The sequence below is a fragment of the Acanthisitta chloris genome, unplaced genomic scaffold (assembly GCF_000695815.1).
Source record: "Acanthisitta chloris isolate BGI_N310 unplaced genomic scaffold, ASM69581v1 scaffold8044, whole genome shotgun sequence".
NCBI classification, from domain to species: Eukaryota; Metazoa; Chordata; class Aves; order Passeriformes; family Acanthisittidae; genus Acanthisitta; species Acanthisitta chloris.
Genome location: NW_008668704.1, coordinates 1 through 17,475, shown reverse-complemented (window position 1 = coordinate 17,475; position 17,475 = coordinate 1). Strand labels below are relative to the sequence as shown.

At 39.3% G+C, this 17,475-nt stretch overlaps 1 protein-coding gene across 1 annotated transcript in view; it reads right to left on the bottom strand.

The window, feature by feature from the left end:
* The window catches only part of CUL3 (cullin 3), a 32,247-nt gene extending 31,899 nt beyond the window's left edge, over nt 1–348 (bottom strand). The window contains exon 1 of the mRNA XM_009073019.1: nt 151–348. Coding sequence (XP_009071267.1) covers nt 151–348 — 198 coding nt within the window. The remainder of the gene's footprint in view (nt 1–150) is intronic.
* Nucleotides 349–17,475: the final 17,127 nt, after the last annotated feature.

The following is a 17,475-nucleotide window of genomic DNA, read 5'->3' as shown; positions in this document are numbered from 1 at the left end:
TTTGAGTTTGCTGTTAGCTCTAGGCATTTTTGAGAGAAATTACACAATTTCCACACAAGACAACATGATAGTTAGATATTTTTGTCATATAAATAACTGTTCAGAATTCTTTCATGTAAGACACTTCCACTGATTCATAAAATGACAAACCTTATTTATTAGATGCTCAGTGACCACTTCTCTTAGTCCAGTGTAGAGTTTCTCCCCATGTTTGTGCAACACCATTGTATATGCATTCCTATACAGCTCCTCAAAACTGAGGCCGCTATTGTTCTTACGCTGGATCTCCTGGATTGCATTTTTCAGAAGATCCCAAATGCTGTTCACATATTTCTCATCCATAGTCATCTGTAAAAATAAAACAACATGTTATTGTTTAGAATCAAAAAAGAATAGAAAGCAATTGCTTATTCCACATCTTGTTGATTACATTATCATAGAATCATAGAATTTAAGGGTTGGAATGGACCTTACAGATCATCCAGTCCCAATCCCCTGCCCTGGGCAGGGACACCTCCCACCAGAGCAGGTTGCTCAAGGCTCATCCAGCCTGGCTTTGAATACTGCCAGGGTTGGGGCAGCCACAGCCTCCCTGGGCAACCTGGGCCAGTGTCTCACCACCCTCACAGGAAAAAACATTTTTCTAATATCTAAACTTCCCTTCTCCAGTTTGAACCCATTACCCCTTGTCCTGTCACTGCAGTTCCAAACACAGAGTCCCTCTCTGGCTCCTTGTAGGCCCTTCGGATACTGAAAAGTTGCTCTGAGGTCTCCACACAACCTTCTCTTCTCCAGGCTGAACAGCCCCAACTCCCTCAGCCTGTCCTCACAGGGGAGATGCTCCGGTCCTCTAAGCAACTTTGTGGTCTCCTCTGGACTTGCTCCAACAGTTCCATGTCCTTCTTATGTTGAGGACACCAGAACTGTGTGCAATATTCCAGGTGGGTCTCACAAGAGCAGAGGGGAAGGATTATCTCTTTTGACCTGCTGTTACAAGGTTTCTCAAACTTTATCAAAACAGTATTTATAAAACTAGTAGGGATTTCAAGAAATAGTTACAAAAATAATATGTAGAAGTTCAATGCTTTTTTTCCGTCAGAGCTGCATATCCACATATCCCAATTCCAGAGCCTGTGCAGGTGGAAAGCCAAGTAATCGTGGCAATGAGTCTCTTCCCTGCTCTTCCTCCACAGTGTTAACAATGATAGATGGTTAACTCTCATCCCATATTAACATGTTATTTATCACCTCATAAACTATATTACAGTGGTGATCTGCTTCATCAAATCAACCTGAACAATAAAAGATGATAATGCCTGACACAGACTTAGCAAACTTAGCCACCTGCTTGAGCTAACCAGGTACTAATAGCCAAAGAATTACTACTGACAATATTGTGCCTAAAATTTAAATAAGTATAGGTGCCAATGAAAAACCCTCACAGAAGTCCAAAATTAACATCTGCATTGAACATTTTCTCTGTGCACAAATACAGTTAAATAACTTTCTAAAGGAAATGCATCAAGCACTAAGCACCTACTTGATCTGTTATTCAGGCGCTATACATTTCAGCGAACACACGAAATAAAAATTCAGAGGAGAGAAACTCTTACAGAAACAGTCTCAATATAACAGCAAAGCTCTACCTAGCACTCAGCGTGAATCATAGTACAATTGTGCTTTACCAACGCAAAGGTGCTTTGAAATATGAAGCTTTATACTGAGATTGCAAGTGTACCAAAAAATATCAGATGTCAGTATTGCTTAAAGTTTGTGATTCAGCCAAGTTTCAAAAGCCAACTCTGAAAAGCAATGTTTGAAGCTAAGCTTGGTTTAGTTTATACAAAATGAGGAACTGATCTAGCATTTTACATCTAAAGGAAAAGGCTTAAGGGGGGGGAGCTGTTATTCCCAGAATTACTGTGGAAAAAGAAAATATCCCCAAGTCTACCAATATCGTCAGAGTAGCCATGAAAATAAGAGCTGAAAGTAGTAAAAGAGTAAAGAATAAGGGTATGACAGGGTAGAGGAAAATCATGGCCAACCTTAGTCTACCTCTCCCTCCCCTTCCACCCAAAACAAACTAAGTGAAGAGAGGAAAGATACCGCAGACTATATTTGACTGTAACCAAACAATTATTAGCAGAACCTTTTGAATTACAAGTATATTTTTACATATGTTTTCAAAATACCAAGTCTTCTAGGCATTAGAAACAAAAGTACAGCTCCTAACACAGATAAGCCATTCACTGCCTTGGGAGGGAATGGGCTGCTGGACAAACCCAAAACAAGACACGTTGATACTCCATCCTGCTCATCTTTTGGAGTTCTGGTGAAACACAAAGATTTTTATTATAAATATCACTCCTTTTCCCACTATTCTGATACCAGATCCACTGGCCTATGAAACTGCATGAACCCAAAACTGAGGCATGTCACTGTATATCTGAAACCAAAACATCACAAACACAGTCACAAATTCTTAGCTCTATCTCCCAAAAGCAAAGCCCCAAAGTAGCAGAGGAATGGCAGATGGAATGTCGCATGTCCCTCCATGCTTTCTGCTCAATCTGCTACGTGTAATATTGAAAGGTCAGTAATTTTGGGTTTAATTTGCATTTGCTACATTGGTGCCTCTTCAGGGAAATTATTTTTCTAAAGCCTTCCTGAACTAGCAATTTTACTTTTACTGATAATGAAGGCAACCATCTACATTTGCAGAGAGCAATCCAAGTAAAAGCTTTTCAGCCTTCCTTTCAAAAAAATGAGGTTTTGTTTTCAAACAAAGCACAGGCTCAAACCAACACTTCTCAATGCCATTTTCTCCCCTTGCTAATCAAAAATCTCTCAGCCTACACGTCCTTTTTATCTCAACAGCAATTTAATTGCTTGCTGTATTTTAAAAAGGTATGATCTGTGTAAACCAGGCAGAGCATGGGGCGCTGGTTTGCAGAGGTATTACAGCACTGCTCTTTCTGGGGTGGGCACAGTGCACATCTCTGTATTCTACAGATAAAGCAGCACATCTGATAACTCAGATCTGGTCAGGAAATGGCTAAGTGTTTAATTCTTCTACTTTTAATCCAAATGCTATAAAAAATATGAAGGAATGATTGAAACATTATTTGCTCCAAACTCACTGAGTACAAACGTGAACACAGAACTTTCTGCCACTTAACAACTGACACACCACAAGCTGCTCTGGAAGCACAAGAAAGGTCCATAAAAGGTAATTTTAAGAATTATACATCTCCATGGGATAAATATACAGAAATGCTTGAAAAAGTATTACAAAATTATGTTATTACCTTTTAGGATTAAGCATGAAGGACTCTGCTTTTCAGTGCAGCTTCCTGTTCTGCTACTGACTTAGATTAACATCCGAGAGGTTTCATGGGAACAGGTTTGCTTAAGTTCTAGCATGTCAAGTTAGAAGAGCACTATCTTCCAAAAAAGATCCAGCATAGCCAGCTTGTTTGCAGCAGTGTTTTCTAACAAAGCAAAGACTCCTAATACTTTAAACAATTCCATTCTATTCGGCAGTAACTCACTGCAGTAAAACTTCAGCAAAAATGTATTATTTCCTCTCCACTGCTGAAAAGTTGTTTAGCATTTGAGCAGCAAAAGTCTTCCTGTATTCTCAAAGGTATGTAAGAATTGCAATGACTAAATCTACCCTTGGATTATTTAACTCACAGATTCATCCCTTTTCATCCTCCTTCCGTAAGGAGGATGATACTCCAAAAAACTAACCAGTAAGTTTGTGATGCTACCAGAACATTTTGGCATTTTTCAGAGTTCTGCACAAAAGCATTTCTGAAAACTGTGATCCTAATCCCCCAGCCTGACCCAACAGGGAAGATTTATGCAACTTTCTAGATCTCTATCAACAAAGTCTGTAAGCGATCCACTTCCACAAGTATGAACACAGGATCAGAGCCCAGAGGTTTCACCATGTTCATTCCCAGACTTCTTCTAATGGTTGTATTTTTAAAGTGAACTCCACAGTTCCAATACAGTTGCCTTGCTTGTGCCTTGTATTCTTGCAGAATTAAGTAGATCCCAGATTAATGCTGGAGCTTTGAAAAACCCACACAGGTTTGGAGGAGTTTTTAGAAGCAAAATCCCATCAATTTCTGTAGTGTCTACACCCAGATTCACCAAGATAGTAGGCAGGCAGTGTCCAGAGAGAGGAAATGTGTTAATGTACTCCTGCTTATCTGAACATTACCTTTCTTGGGGAATGGGAGAGAGACCAAGTCTGTTATTGGCAGGAGACAGAGCTGTTTATAAGAAGCCTCTAGTTGGAAAACTTCCACAAACCACTGCCCAAACGCTAATGATTCAAAGATGCAACTTGAACACAAACAGCTGAACTCAAAGTGTAGCACAAGTACATCTTGAGGAAATTAGACCAAAATGTCAGTGTTCATGAAAGTGCAATCATTTCACCAAAAAAACAGCCTGCATGCAAAGGACTCAAAAGGTCCTTTATCCCACAGTGCAGCAGCAGACACACTGCAGCCCCTTTTCTTAACAATGGTTGTCTATCCTATTAAAATTACCAAGCTGAAACACACAAGGCTCCCCATGAATATCAGGGAAATTTCTTTATTGTGAGAGTGCCCAAGTGTACAAGACAACCTCCTCAAGTGCCTTCCAACCTCAACCACTGTGAGATCTGGTGATACACATTGCAGCCATACACCGAGGAAGCAGGAAAACCAGGGCTGCCCAAGCAAATGTGACCTTTGAAAGCTGCCACTACCAGTCTTCTAATGGAAACACACTGCAGGATAACAAAGGTGAGCAGACCTTTGATCCCTAGCTTACACCAGCTGCAGTCAAAAACACCACCAAGATTCCCAGATTTACAATCATCCAAGACACCTACTGCTGGAAATCCATATTACTTTGCATAGAAATAAATGCTTTGGGGTGTAATTTCCATTTTGTACACTAACTTTTACAAGTTTCCTTTGAACACAACCTTATTTCACATTCTTGTCAGTTGATCATTTTGCCCTTAACACTGCAGAGCTTGCTCCTCTTACTTATATAACCATGCATGAAGAGTTGTGAGCTGCAAGGAAAAGTCAGAGGAGCAAACTGTTAAGAGCCTGCTGAATTCCTGTCGGTTTACACCAGCTTACTTTTATTGGAAGTAGCTACTTAGTCTTCTTAACAAGAGGAGGTTAAAAAAGAAGTGAGGAAGAGGTTAACACTGATGTCCTACAAAATCTCTGCAGCAGTATCCACAGAGGTTTACCCACCAGCAGAAACAGGAGGCACGTGAACTATTATAGACAGACTAGACACAGCTGCTCATCCTTCTTGCAGAAGAAATTTCTAGACAAGTTCTATAAAATTCTCACAAAGATCTCTGAGCAAACAAGTCATTATTAATTCTCAGAAGTTTTAACCCACTGTCAACACACTTACAGGACATTTTTACTTTCAAAAAACTCTCAAACACTACTCTTCAATTTTTTACAGAGCAGCTGCAGAGTGTTTATCACAATTCTACTCATTACCAGGTGAAAAACATCAATCTGAAAGTGACTACTGCAGAGCAATGTTTCTCAAAGTTTTCAAAAACACAAGTCTTAGCCTCATTCCCTTCCATGACATCCTTTACAGGTCTAATACTCTGGAGCACCAGAGAGAGAACCAACTGAAATTACAGAACAGAAATGTTTACACTCTCTACCTTGGCGGAAGTGAGTGGATACCTACAATTAAAGTTAGTTAGTACTGGGAGTAAACATTTGCACCCAGTAATTGCAGCCTATTCTCACTCCCCCATTTCCTATCCCTTAGCAGACAAAATGAGCAGGGTCTGATTGCTGCCATCTAAAACTGCCACCACAGAGGTCCTGGTGCAGAGAAGACTGTCACTAACAGTCTTCACTGCCACTGCACGACAGGGCATTCATCAAGATGGTATTAAGGAGTCAGTTACACAATAATAACTCAGCATCCTTAGACTGGATCTTTCTTACTGGATGAAGTTGGGCTGAGGTAATCCAGAAAAGGGCAGGAGCAGCACATTTCCTGCCTCAGAATCTAATCACTACTTGAATTTTTATAAACCCTTTGAATATTGTTAATTTAAAAGACAAGAATTTACAATGACAGAGATATATTGTCTAGCGTTTGCTCCAAAAATATCTCTGAAAAATGGCATATTAAGATACGGAACTACATATTCTTCAACTACAGAGCAGATAAAATGTGCTTCTATTAATGACAAATGTAGAGCTCAATATTCACACTTTCCTGAGTTCTGAAGTTTTCCCCTCACTGTGTACCTGAGGAGCACATCTGGATGAGGATACATTGGCTACACTCTCTCACTCCCTCACAAACAAAAACACCTCCTCTCTGAGCAGCCAAAAACACCACACAAAATTCCTCAGTAGTGTCATCTGAACAGGTTGACTGTTACACACCGAAACCATGACTGGAAGCTAAGCTAAGGAGCATGAAGAAAGTAAGAGGCACCCTGTCTCACAGATTCAGCACCCTGATTCAGCACAATAGGATATTCTGCTCAGTCTGGGCTACTACTCCACTTTGGACATCTGTCGAAAGAGACATAGGGAAGTCATAGCAATGTGCCACCAAAACTAGTCCTAATAACTAGGCTTTTGCTCCTAGGTGACCTTTAGCAACAACTGAAGATGACAATACAGTATTATCCACGTGTCCTAAGCAATGTCAGGAAAAATGCCTCTTACACTATTAAACTCCCTCAGAGGATGTGTGTGCTAGTGGGGAATGTATGCCTATAGCTCGTTTATGACATCTGCCAGTTATCACAAGATTAAATATTGACACCATTTTTAAAATCTGTGTTTTGTTCTTCACTCACCCCTTGATATTCAAGCCTTACCCTTGTCTGGGTGGGCAAACTCTAAAATAAACTGCCCCGGATTCCTCCTGCAAGGAGACTGAGCCTGAACTGCCAATATGCCTGTCTTATTCTGGATTTCAACTGTTATTTAACACAGTTTATTTGCTTTTCCCAAATGCCCCTCCTCAACTTTAGTCCTGCAAATCTGTGGAACATAATATGTTGGAGGAAAGGGAAGAAAATGAGAAAAACAACTCCTCCCAAACACCTGCTTCATCTGAACTGTGACTATGAGCCATGTAAATCTGAGCAGCCATCACTTACCAGATAAACACAAGGCAAAGGATAATCTACAAGTTTTTGTTTCATTTCTTTAAAAACCCACAAAAACAGTGGAGACACCCTGGAGAGGCAAACAAATAACAATAAACTGAAACACAAAGTTACACAGTGGTGATTCTGTGAACATTGAGAACTTTCCTCTTACAGGCCTGCACACACTTTCCCAGCCCTAACTCATACTAAATGTTTATGACTACTAATGAGCAAGTGTAAGAATGCATCATATGCACCAAGGCTAAGGTCAACAGTCTTTCAAAATGGTTTCAACACACATCCCACTGTAAGCAACAACATATTTAGTCAGCAGTAAAGAGAAGTGCAACAGCACCTCTTTAATTCAAAACAAGGCCCATGTGTACTCAACTGCTCTCTAATACTCTTGAGACTCTCTGATTTGGTAATTCTTTCAGTTTTCCTATTAGACATGCAGAGTCTTGCATGACACATTTAAGTCCATGATCAAGACTTAGCTATCTTTTTCCTCTCCTGCAAGACTGTTAAGAGTACTCCACAAACTATGTTATGCTCCCCAAGAATCAGCTTATGGTTTCAACTTGCAATTTATGATGCTCAACTTAAAAAAAGCACCTTCAAACACTCTCATTAATACAGATAAAAAAAACTCACATTAATACGGCCAAAAGCAGAACATTACTTGTCTGAGTGGGCCAACAAAAATGAATGCTGGCTCACCAGTCTCATTTCTCATCCACTTATTGATGTATCTGGATTCACACAGACAGTCCTTAAGGTTCTGTATAAAAAGTGTATCAGTTGGTTAAGCACCAGCATTGGGTAATCAAAGCCAGTAAACACTGCATCTATGATCACTTATACAAAGCTTAACTGTCTCTTATACACTCATTTGTCTTAATATTTATTTTCCATAAGAACCAAATCCCCTGGAATACACAAGCTTTAGTCAGTAAGGACTGGAGGATACTGTTCTCCAACAGGGCTGGATACTGAGGTAAAGCAAAGAAAACAAACTAAAATTAACCTCTTTACAACATAAACTTTCAAAGATGCTACTAATTACACTAAAGACTTTATTCTACGATTGCAAGCTTTGCCCAAAGAGAATAACAGATAAAACACAGAAATCTAAGTTTTAAAATCACCTCTTTCCCCTAGCATCTGCAGACATATCTAAACACCTTCTCAAATCCCAAAAGGCATCAGCTGTAAATGAGTAAACCTCCCTGCCATGATGCACTTCTGCCCACCTGACATGACATTATGAAACTTGCTCTTGAAAAACGTTGTGTTTAAAAGACAACAATTTGCAGTTTGTTCAAGCTTCTAGAAGAACTGCACTGGTAAGAGGCTAAATATAGGAAGTTCTAGCTCAAAAGATAGTTGTCACTGCTATAGAATGGAAGTGCTTACACAGCCAAAATAGTGACATTGCCTGTACAATTAACCTAGGTTCTTTAAAAAACACTCTGATATTTCTAGTGTTCATTACTACAGTGCCTGAATATGGAGGAGGATTATAAAGCAACTACGTATTTCCTACCAACACTTCAAACTGACAATAGTAAAGAACTCTTTATACTGCTGAAACTTCTCTTACAAATTTGGAAACTGTTCAGAGTTGAAGTCTAGATCTAAGTTTACAGTTCAGGAAGTCTCATCTTTCACGTTTAGCTTTGCAAATGAACAGAGGTATTTTCAGACATGAAATAAGTTTTGGCCTTATTTCAGTAGCTGTAATGACCACTTGATGTGCAAATAACATGTGTGGGGGAAAAAAAGAAAAGAGTGTATCAGGTGAGGATTGCTTAACTCAAGAAAAAAACATTTTGAATGAAACAGAGGAATAAATATAAGGATTCCACACCAAAAATCTACCTACTTTCTCTCTCCTGTCCAAAAGAATAAAAATCAATTTCAGTATTTTGGAGACTAATGAGAAGTTCAGAGTCCTCTTGACTAACTCTGGAAGTAGCACTCAATCCTAAGACAACTTTCTTCAAATTAAAGTTATTAAAAAAATATTCAAAAAGGCTGTGTAACAGCAGGAAACATGTTCCTGAAAGAGATACAATAGCTTTGTTTCTATCCTAAACAAAGATGGTGTTAAAAGAAAATATTTGAACCTAATTAGAACAGCAGAATATGGAATGAAGGAAAGCTGAATTTCTGGGAGTGAATCATCCTTCTCATGTGTCAGTAGGATCCCAGAGGTCTAGAAGGTGCAGGCAGAGACAGGTAGATCTGCACCTGAACAGCTCAGCTGTGTATCCATGGCTGCCAAACAGGCTCCTGTCAAAGGTGACATGACAGGCAGTGACACAGTATGTACAAATTACTGGCCATGCCTTTCCCCATTTACAAACAGGGCCAAATCCTAAAACTTTCATTCAAGTCATTTAGCATTCCACTGCAATAAAAACTCCTGCCTGTGACAGCCAAGGACACACTTTTCAAAATCTGAGGCCTGTGTGACTATGAGCAAACTACCACCAAGTCTGTTTGACTGCAAATTTCCCCAAAGCAGCTTACTTAGGATAATGGGCCCTGTGCAGGCTCTTACGCTGCAGGAGAGGGAAGGTGCCTCATTCCTCTTCCACTGGAACTACTTCCAGTTCACTACAGACTTGAAAGCAGAAAGGGAAGTTGTTTGCTTACCATTAACCTAACAAGATTTACTAGTAGGGGAAAAACTGATGAGTTTTTTTGGCAAACCTTTTGTATTGATGACTTGTACAATACTAACATTAGAATAACTTTAAAGAATAATAGAGATGCTGCATGGCTCAATCCCAGCTAAGAACTGCCAGAGGAAAGAGCAGAGCTGTTCTGCACATCCATACCTTCTGTGGAAGGCACAGTCTCCTCAAGGGTATCCGAGTGAAAAAATCCATTAGTTCATTAACTTTCCAGCCTTGATGACCTGAATTCAGAAAGCTTCCCTGAACCACAAACGGCCCATTCCTTGCCCACTTGAAACTCAATGCAAACCCCACAAGAATCATCATTTTTTTCAATTAACCGACAAGTAGTTCAGTATTTTACAATTGTTCAAAAAAAATCAACATTATTTAAAGAGGAAATCTGTGACATACACATTGACTTACACAGATTGTAGACACATTTCCTGTAGTCATTTCAAAACAAGGAACACAATGAATGACTTGGAGGGGGTTGAAGGAACAAAGGGGGATGGTGGGGCTGAAGGGTGTTCAGAAACTTTCGGGGGCTTGGATTCCTCCTCCATACTGATAACGGAGTAACAATCCAAGAACTTGTACAGGCATTGAAAGATAACATTTTATGGTTTACAGAGACCAGCAGAGGATAATTTTTCCCCCCTCAGCTTACTCCAGGGAGTGGAAGGAAGATCCACTTAATAAATCACTTAGAGATTTACAGATGATCAATGCCCCTGTGTTCTGACAATAACCTCTCTTGGGGGATTTCTGCACCATACAGTGCACACACCACGATGGGATGCACAGATCAGCAGTGCCTGTACGACTCAGACTAACACTGAAATGACTGCAATTGAAAAAAAAAATTCAGAGCTACATATGAAATTAAATCCATGTATATAATATGTTAAAAAATAGGTCCACTCAGATGCTACCAACACTTTAAAAACAGAAGTAGTGTAAAGTAAAAAGTATTTATTTCAACAAAGATTCTTCACATACAAAATCTAAGAGATAGGCACAGCCTATACTCAAACTTCATGTAGCCTAAGAAATTAAGATTATGAATTTTTGATTACATAAGCTTGTCCAATTTTATAGCATTCACATGTATCATTTAAGTTATTATTGTCTTCATTTATGTTTATTCTCATTAGCATGAAACAAAAATTGGCATTTCCACAAATGCACCTCATCCATAACCATAACCAAAGAAAGCAAGCTATTTGCACACATTTTGCATAGCATTATTCTTTAGTTAAACTACCAGCAAGACAGTTTCAGCCCTCAAACGCTTGTTTATTGCACAGCTAATTAAAGGATTTAGGCCACTCCACTGCAAGCACCATCCAAACATAAATGTTTATTACAGTTTTGCCCTCCCTGCAGTACTCAGATATTAAATGCACATTTTTCCTCCCCTAAAAATATTAAAAATGTCAATGTGGAAGTTCTTTTGTTAAGTCACCTAACAGTATTAACTTATCCCGAGGTGTCAGTGCTCGCACCTTCACAAAAGAAACATTAGTGATTCAGAAGTCCTATTGGCTTTAACTGACCTTCAGAAAAACAAAATAATCATGCTAGAGGTTTCTACTACAAGTACTTTCCTCCTCTGTGTTTCCACTAAACCTGACTCAGAATGAAAAACACGAGCTCACTGCTCAAGAGCTGATTTTCCACTTGTACAGCTACTAGAAATCAAAGATAAGATCCAGTGGTCATATGCACAAGGTCAAGAACCTATTTTAGACTGTAACACAATCACTGTGTGTTTTATGAATGGACTCAAACTATCTTAAGAAAATCTGTCCCAGTCTATCACAAAATGTTTTCACCACATACAGAGAGACTATCAGACCCTGCACATCAAGTCGTGATGATGTAAAAAAAATCAGAAGTACCTGCACTAAGACTACCTGACCTGAGGATCAAAGCCAAAGGCTTTAGGATACCTGCCTGAAAGTCTGAAAAATGTGGTCACTTATGCTGTGGCACCTGCCCAGAGTTGATTCAAAGAAAAATGCTGAAAAATTGTAACAACTTTTATAGAGAAAAGTTTATTTTTATGCTACACACTATTACCACAACTGTTCATGCAGAATATCAAAAATTCTTCAGTAGTTTTATAGCAGCTCTGATAAAGCTCTTTTACTAGGATGTGCCTTTCAAATACTCCTCAAACACTCTCACTACCAGGGGAAAATACTAATGCCTGTTCAAGAAAGCAGTGCTTTACAACACAAGAGTGAAGGGCTGGAGAAGCCCAACAAAGCCACTTAGAAAAGCTCAATTGAATGAGCCAGTACAAAAAATTTAACAGAACACTAGTGGTGTTAGCTTTATACTCCCCCACTATAATCAAGCAGGTATCAAACCCAGGCAGGACCCACAAACAGCAGTACTATTGCCAGTGCCATGCAGAGGCACTTGCTCAAAACTCAGACCAACAGGAATGATGATGGCTCAGAATGCAAGACCCAGTTAAGAAGGAAAAGCAAGAAAATGAGCAGCTGAAATCTGAACATCTGCACAACTGAGGAATGCTAACAGAGACGAGGTTATAAAAAACCTAAAAGATAATATGCACAGTGTGTTAACAAAAAAAGACCAAACAACCAAAAACCTACCTATGACTACACAAAGGCTACCCTAGAATTAGTGTTATCATCCCTTAAAAATTCTAAATAGTCTTAGGACATTCAGGCTGCTCATGGAATTCCATTGAGAGAGGGGAAAAAAAAAGACTGAAAACTGGAAAGACTTTGTAAGATTAACTGCCCAGTAAACAGAAAGTATTTCTATATATTTCTTAACTTGCACCAAACCAAAACTTTCTTCCTGTAAATAAGCTAAACGATATTTTAGTTTTTTAGTCTGTTTTATTTCTGGGCTTTAAGCCTACTAAAATTTTAATTGTGATTAACTTACTATTACTGTGAACAGTACATGGCTTAATAGCCAAGATGCTGTTACAGATATGTTTGAGACTATAAAGCACTCAAGATTCCCAGAGCTAACCATGCACAACATGGAGTTAACTAAGTGATCCTGCAGCACTCAGTGGGTTCACATGATTTTATTCAGAGCTGAAAAGGCCTGCAGTAAAGCACTCCCCAATCCTACCCTTGCCCTACCCTCTGTGCCTCTCCACTCCCTCAACAACACAGCATGCAGGCTCTGAGGGTTACAAGCCAAAGCAGACAGACACATCCTGCTTACATAACCTGAACACTTAAAAATTTAGCCACAGGTCAGTGTGCTTTCTGTGGTCTGTCTGCTGTAAGGTACTCAAGACAAGACAAAAATTGGAACTGATAGATCTACACATTATAGGTTGAAGCCTAAATTTAACAAACTTCATCTCAACTTGCATCATCAACTCCAAGACTCAAAACAAACCACAGAAGCAGTCAGTGCTGAGGAAAAAAAAAAAAAAAAGCTTTCTGCCTACACAAAGCCTAAAACAAGTGGCTGTTAGATCTGAGGAGAAAGGAGCACTAGCAATGAAAATATGAGTCTTAATACTTGCTCATGGAAGAGCTGAAGTAACTTCTAAGTTTACAGTACTTTGTTTGAGGAAGAAGAAACAGCAACTGATAAACAGAATTGAAAGAAGTGAAAGGCTATTTGCCTTTCTGCACAACACTGAACAAGAGTTTGCTCTTGCAAATAAAATTGGTTAGTGAAGCTTATATATTTTTTTGAAAGACACATCCTATCACAAGTGCATATGTAGGATCTCTTTACATGCTTCCCAGAATTCACAATGTAACCACATAACACAGATCCATAAAAATAGTCTGGAGAACTGGCAAACCACTACTTTGTAGCACTACTCTAGAAAGGGAAGATAGCTCTGCAGGAAAGGAAATGATTGAAAGCACTCAAAACTCCCTCCAACTATAATGACCAAACCCAATAACCTACACTGGGCCATGCTGGTTTACACAAAGATGTGTCCAACCGATTTTATGGTCACACCTGCACCAAGAGAAGAATGAGGTTTTGAAAAAAAGTTCATTCAACACAGCTTAATGCTACTTCTTTAAATTTTGACAACAAATTCCCAAAATGCTTTCTGAATTCTGTTTATTTCTGTAAGAAATTTGCATTCTTTAACTCTGTACGACTTTTCCACCAGAACACATCTGAGGCTACAATTTTCCACTGAACAGTCACAGCAAAACAGCTCAAATACACCTGCAGGAAACGTAATTTACACATGCTACATCTCCCTTACAGAAATCACAACTCCACAGAAGTTCTAAGTGCAAATCTAGCATTCTTTGGCACCGCTTTCCACAGATCAACTAAATCATCTTAAAATTAGATTTGCTGCAAGCTTGTTTAAGAGCTCTGAAAGTATTCCTCCAGCCTGTAGTAATGGGCTCACTGAGAGTTAAAGCACTGAGAGCCAATTTGAGACTCTGCAAGTAGTTTAACCTAAACCAGGGAAGAAAACAACCCCCCAACACTTTGCCAAAACAGGTGCAATTAATTCAAGTTTTGTGGGAATATCAAACATGTATTTTGTGTAAAGCACATACTGTGTGTTCTGGAGAGTACTGCACTCCACTCTTCCAAGTAATTAAAAAAAAAAAACCCAAATTACTAATTACAGCCAACTTACATCACTGACAATTACTCCACATTTCAGAAATCATTTTGTTATTCTTAGCAACCAACTGCAACCTACTCGTATTTGCTGCAGAGTGTATGAATTTGAAACAACAAAGTTTGAAGACTGTTTAAGAAAAAGGAACCTACAGTCACCCAAGAGCCCAGTAACACTGCTCCATCTCTCCCTTCATCACCACCCTGGATGCACCTGATAAAAACAGGGAACAGCTGTATTCTATGAAGGTGTTAGGAGTACCCTAAGTGATTATTGCAAGTAGCACACTGCAAGACTTTTGTGGTGGTACATAAGATTACTTAACTGCACAAGCTTAACCTCATCAGTTTGCTCTACTGAATATGCAGCAAACTTCCATAAAAATGTATTTGTATTATTCTTTTCAGCTTTGAAATATACTCAAGTCTGAAGTCTCAGAGAATGAATCCTCACCTGGACTACTTCTGATGCAAGAAGACTCTCTTTAAGTCATGCCCAACAGGAGAACACAAGAAAGTTCTTTTAGTAAGGTACTTTTTAAATCAGAAAAGAAATGCATTTTACTATTGTGAACAGAAAATCGTTAAACAGACAGAAAATTATTTTTCTCAGGTATTTTGGATTACTGTACAACCCAATTCAGCAAAACAGTGTACACCATGTCACTGCCTTTGAGGTAAGAAAAAACATGTCAGAGCACATACCAGGAGCTAGCAAATATTAATGGACACTTGGGATGACAGATAATCTGGCACCATTCACAATAAATAATAAAGAAGAAACCCAGAATAAAACTAATCCCAAACTATTAAGATCTCTAGGCAGAAAGAACACTGGTGATTTTCCAATGTTTTGGTCAATTTCTACTTAATTTCTAGTAAGGTAGTAAAAGTTGACATGAGTAGTATATTGCAAATTGCCATTTTTCCTTTCCTTTAGCTATTGTAAAATGTAACAATAACAGGGGTGCGAAAAATATTCTAAAATGTAGAAAATGTTAAAGAAACAGAATCTACGTGGAGGAAATTACCCTAACATTTCTATGCTCCAGGAACACTACCTCTCCAATTTGGCTACTTCTAGTTTAATGCAATAGTAAATAGCTACCTCCATGCAAGAGGCAAACTACTCTAAAACAGGGAGACCTTCTGAGGAAAGGTGATCAATAAGAAGACAAATTGAAGCAGCCTACAAAGTCACCTCTGGAAGCACTCTTAATTTCAGAGCCAAAGAGCAGAACCACTAAATTTGGGATAAAGAGTGAAGATCAGTAGATGCTGTATGAATAATGCACTTCCTAAATATAGACTCTGCCCCCCACAAAAATGCCCCTCATTGACATGAATAATCCTACTGCAGTCACTGGCAACATTCACAGGGCCAAAGCTTTACAACAACCACTTAGGCCTCCATGAAACTTGTGTGAAGATTTTTTTCATGAACTAGCAATTATGAAAGGAAAATCCCCCCAAATCCCTCACCTAAGTACTTGCTTCCTTTCTACACACACTTGATCAACAGCATGGTCAACAAAATGCCATAGAAAAGAAAACCTGGAAAGCTGCTGTCAACAGATGTCACCAAACATTTGTAGGCCTTGACAACTGATTCGATTATATTGGGGGAAGACACTTTTTTTGTTAAAGTTTTAACTTATATACTCTTTAAACAACTGAAAAGAAAGACAATACTAGCAAAAACAGTTTCAGAAGAAAAAAACCAAACTTGATGACAGCGTTTAACTTTATGTAAGAACAGGGTTCTGTTAGAGCTTTCTTCATGCCCCTAAAACAAATTTTGTAGGCTCATATACAAAACTGGTGAAAAACACAATCTCAAATTTAACCTATTGTTGAATCTGCCTTTGTTGGCTGACCCACAGCTACGTATTCACAACAGGAACACAGAAATCTGTTCATCAGATTAAAAGACTGATATCTTTTTGGTGCAGTTTGCTATAAAACATACATACTGCCTTTGCCATGGTTTGTTTTTGTAGAGGTTTTCCTACTAGCTGTTAGTAAAACCCTGGCCACATTGCAGCAAGTATTTTATCCCTATAATCTAACCTGTGCTAAAAAACCTGACATTCTTTGAAAAGGTTGTTTCAAGAAATCAATTAAATTTGGAGATCAAAAACTTGTCATCAGCTAAAATTCTTAGTTCCATAGCCTACTTTTTTCTTTCACCATGAAATGCAAGGGTCAATGAGTAAAAGCAGAGGGAAGAGTCAAAACAACTCTGACTGCCAAGGTGCCTGCTGAGAATGGTGAGAATTCTCTAATTTCATCGGCAAGAGTTTTGACGAAGCAAATACATTGATATATCCCTTGTCAGTGAAATGAGATAAACAGGTATGTCCAGTTTCTTTACAGAGGCACAGCACATTAGTCCTGCACCACTGCCTACTGGGATCAGATGCAGCCTCAAAAAGTCAACACTAAACCCTTAAGAGCAGAACCTCAACTAAGCATCTCCTTTGTACCGCACACTCTGCTGAGCACACACAGAGCTCCTGGCCATCCTCTGGCACACCGAAGCTTTCCTACCCCCCTCGTTCCGCAGGGCCATTCCTAGCGCTGTAGTTGTTATTCTGTTGTAAGCTTCAGCTGAACCAACTGTCAAAACACAGCCGAGGTTACGGCACTAGGAATTAATACTCTGGCTCTGCCCCACGTAACTCGCAGGGATGACATGCCCAGGGCTCTGCCCGACGAGCAGTGAACTTACCTATACCTACACGTTCTACATGTTTATAGTAACACCTTCCCGAGCAGCTGGCGCTGTGCCACCCGAGCCTCGCAATCATGCGACTTACAGCCCCGGCCGCCAAGCGCAGGGCGAAATAAATTCACCGGGAGGAAACTCTGGGACGACACAAATAAATACTCCCCCTCCTCCTTCCGGGGCTCACTCGTTCTGCTAGTGTAGGCGTCTAACCTTCGCCTCCTGCTTTAAGACCTTTTCCTTGAAAACAAAGAAACCCGTGCCCGTCCCCGCGG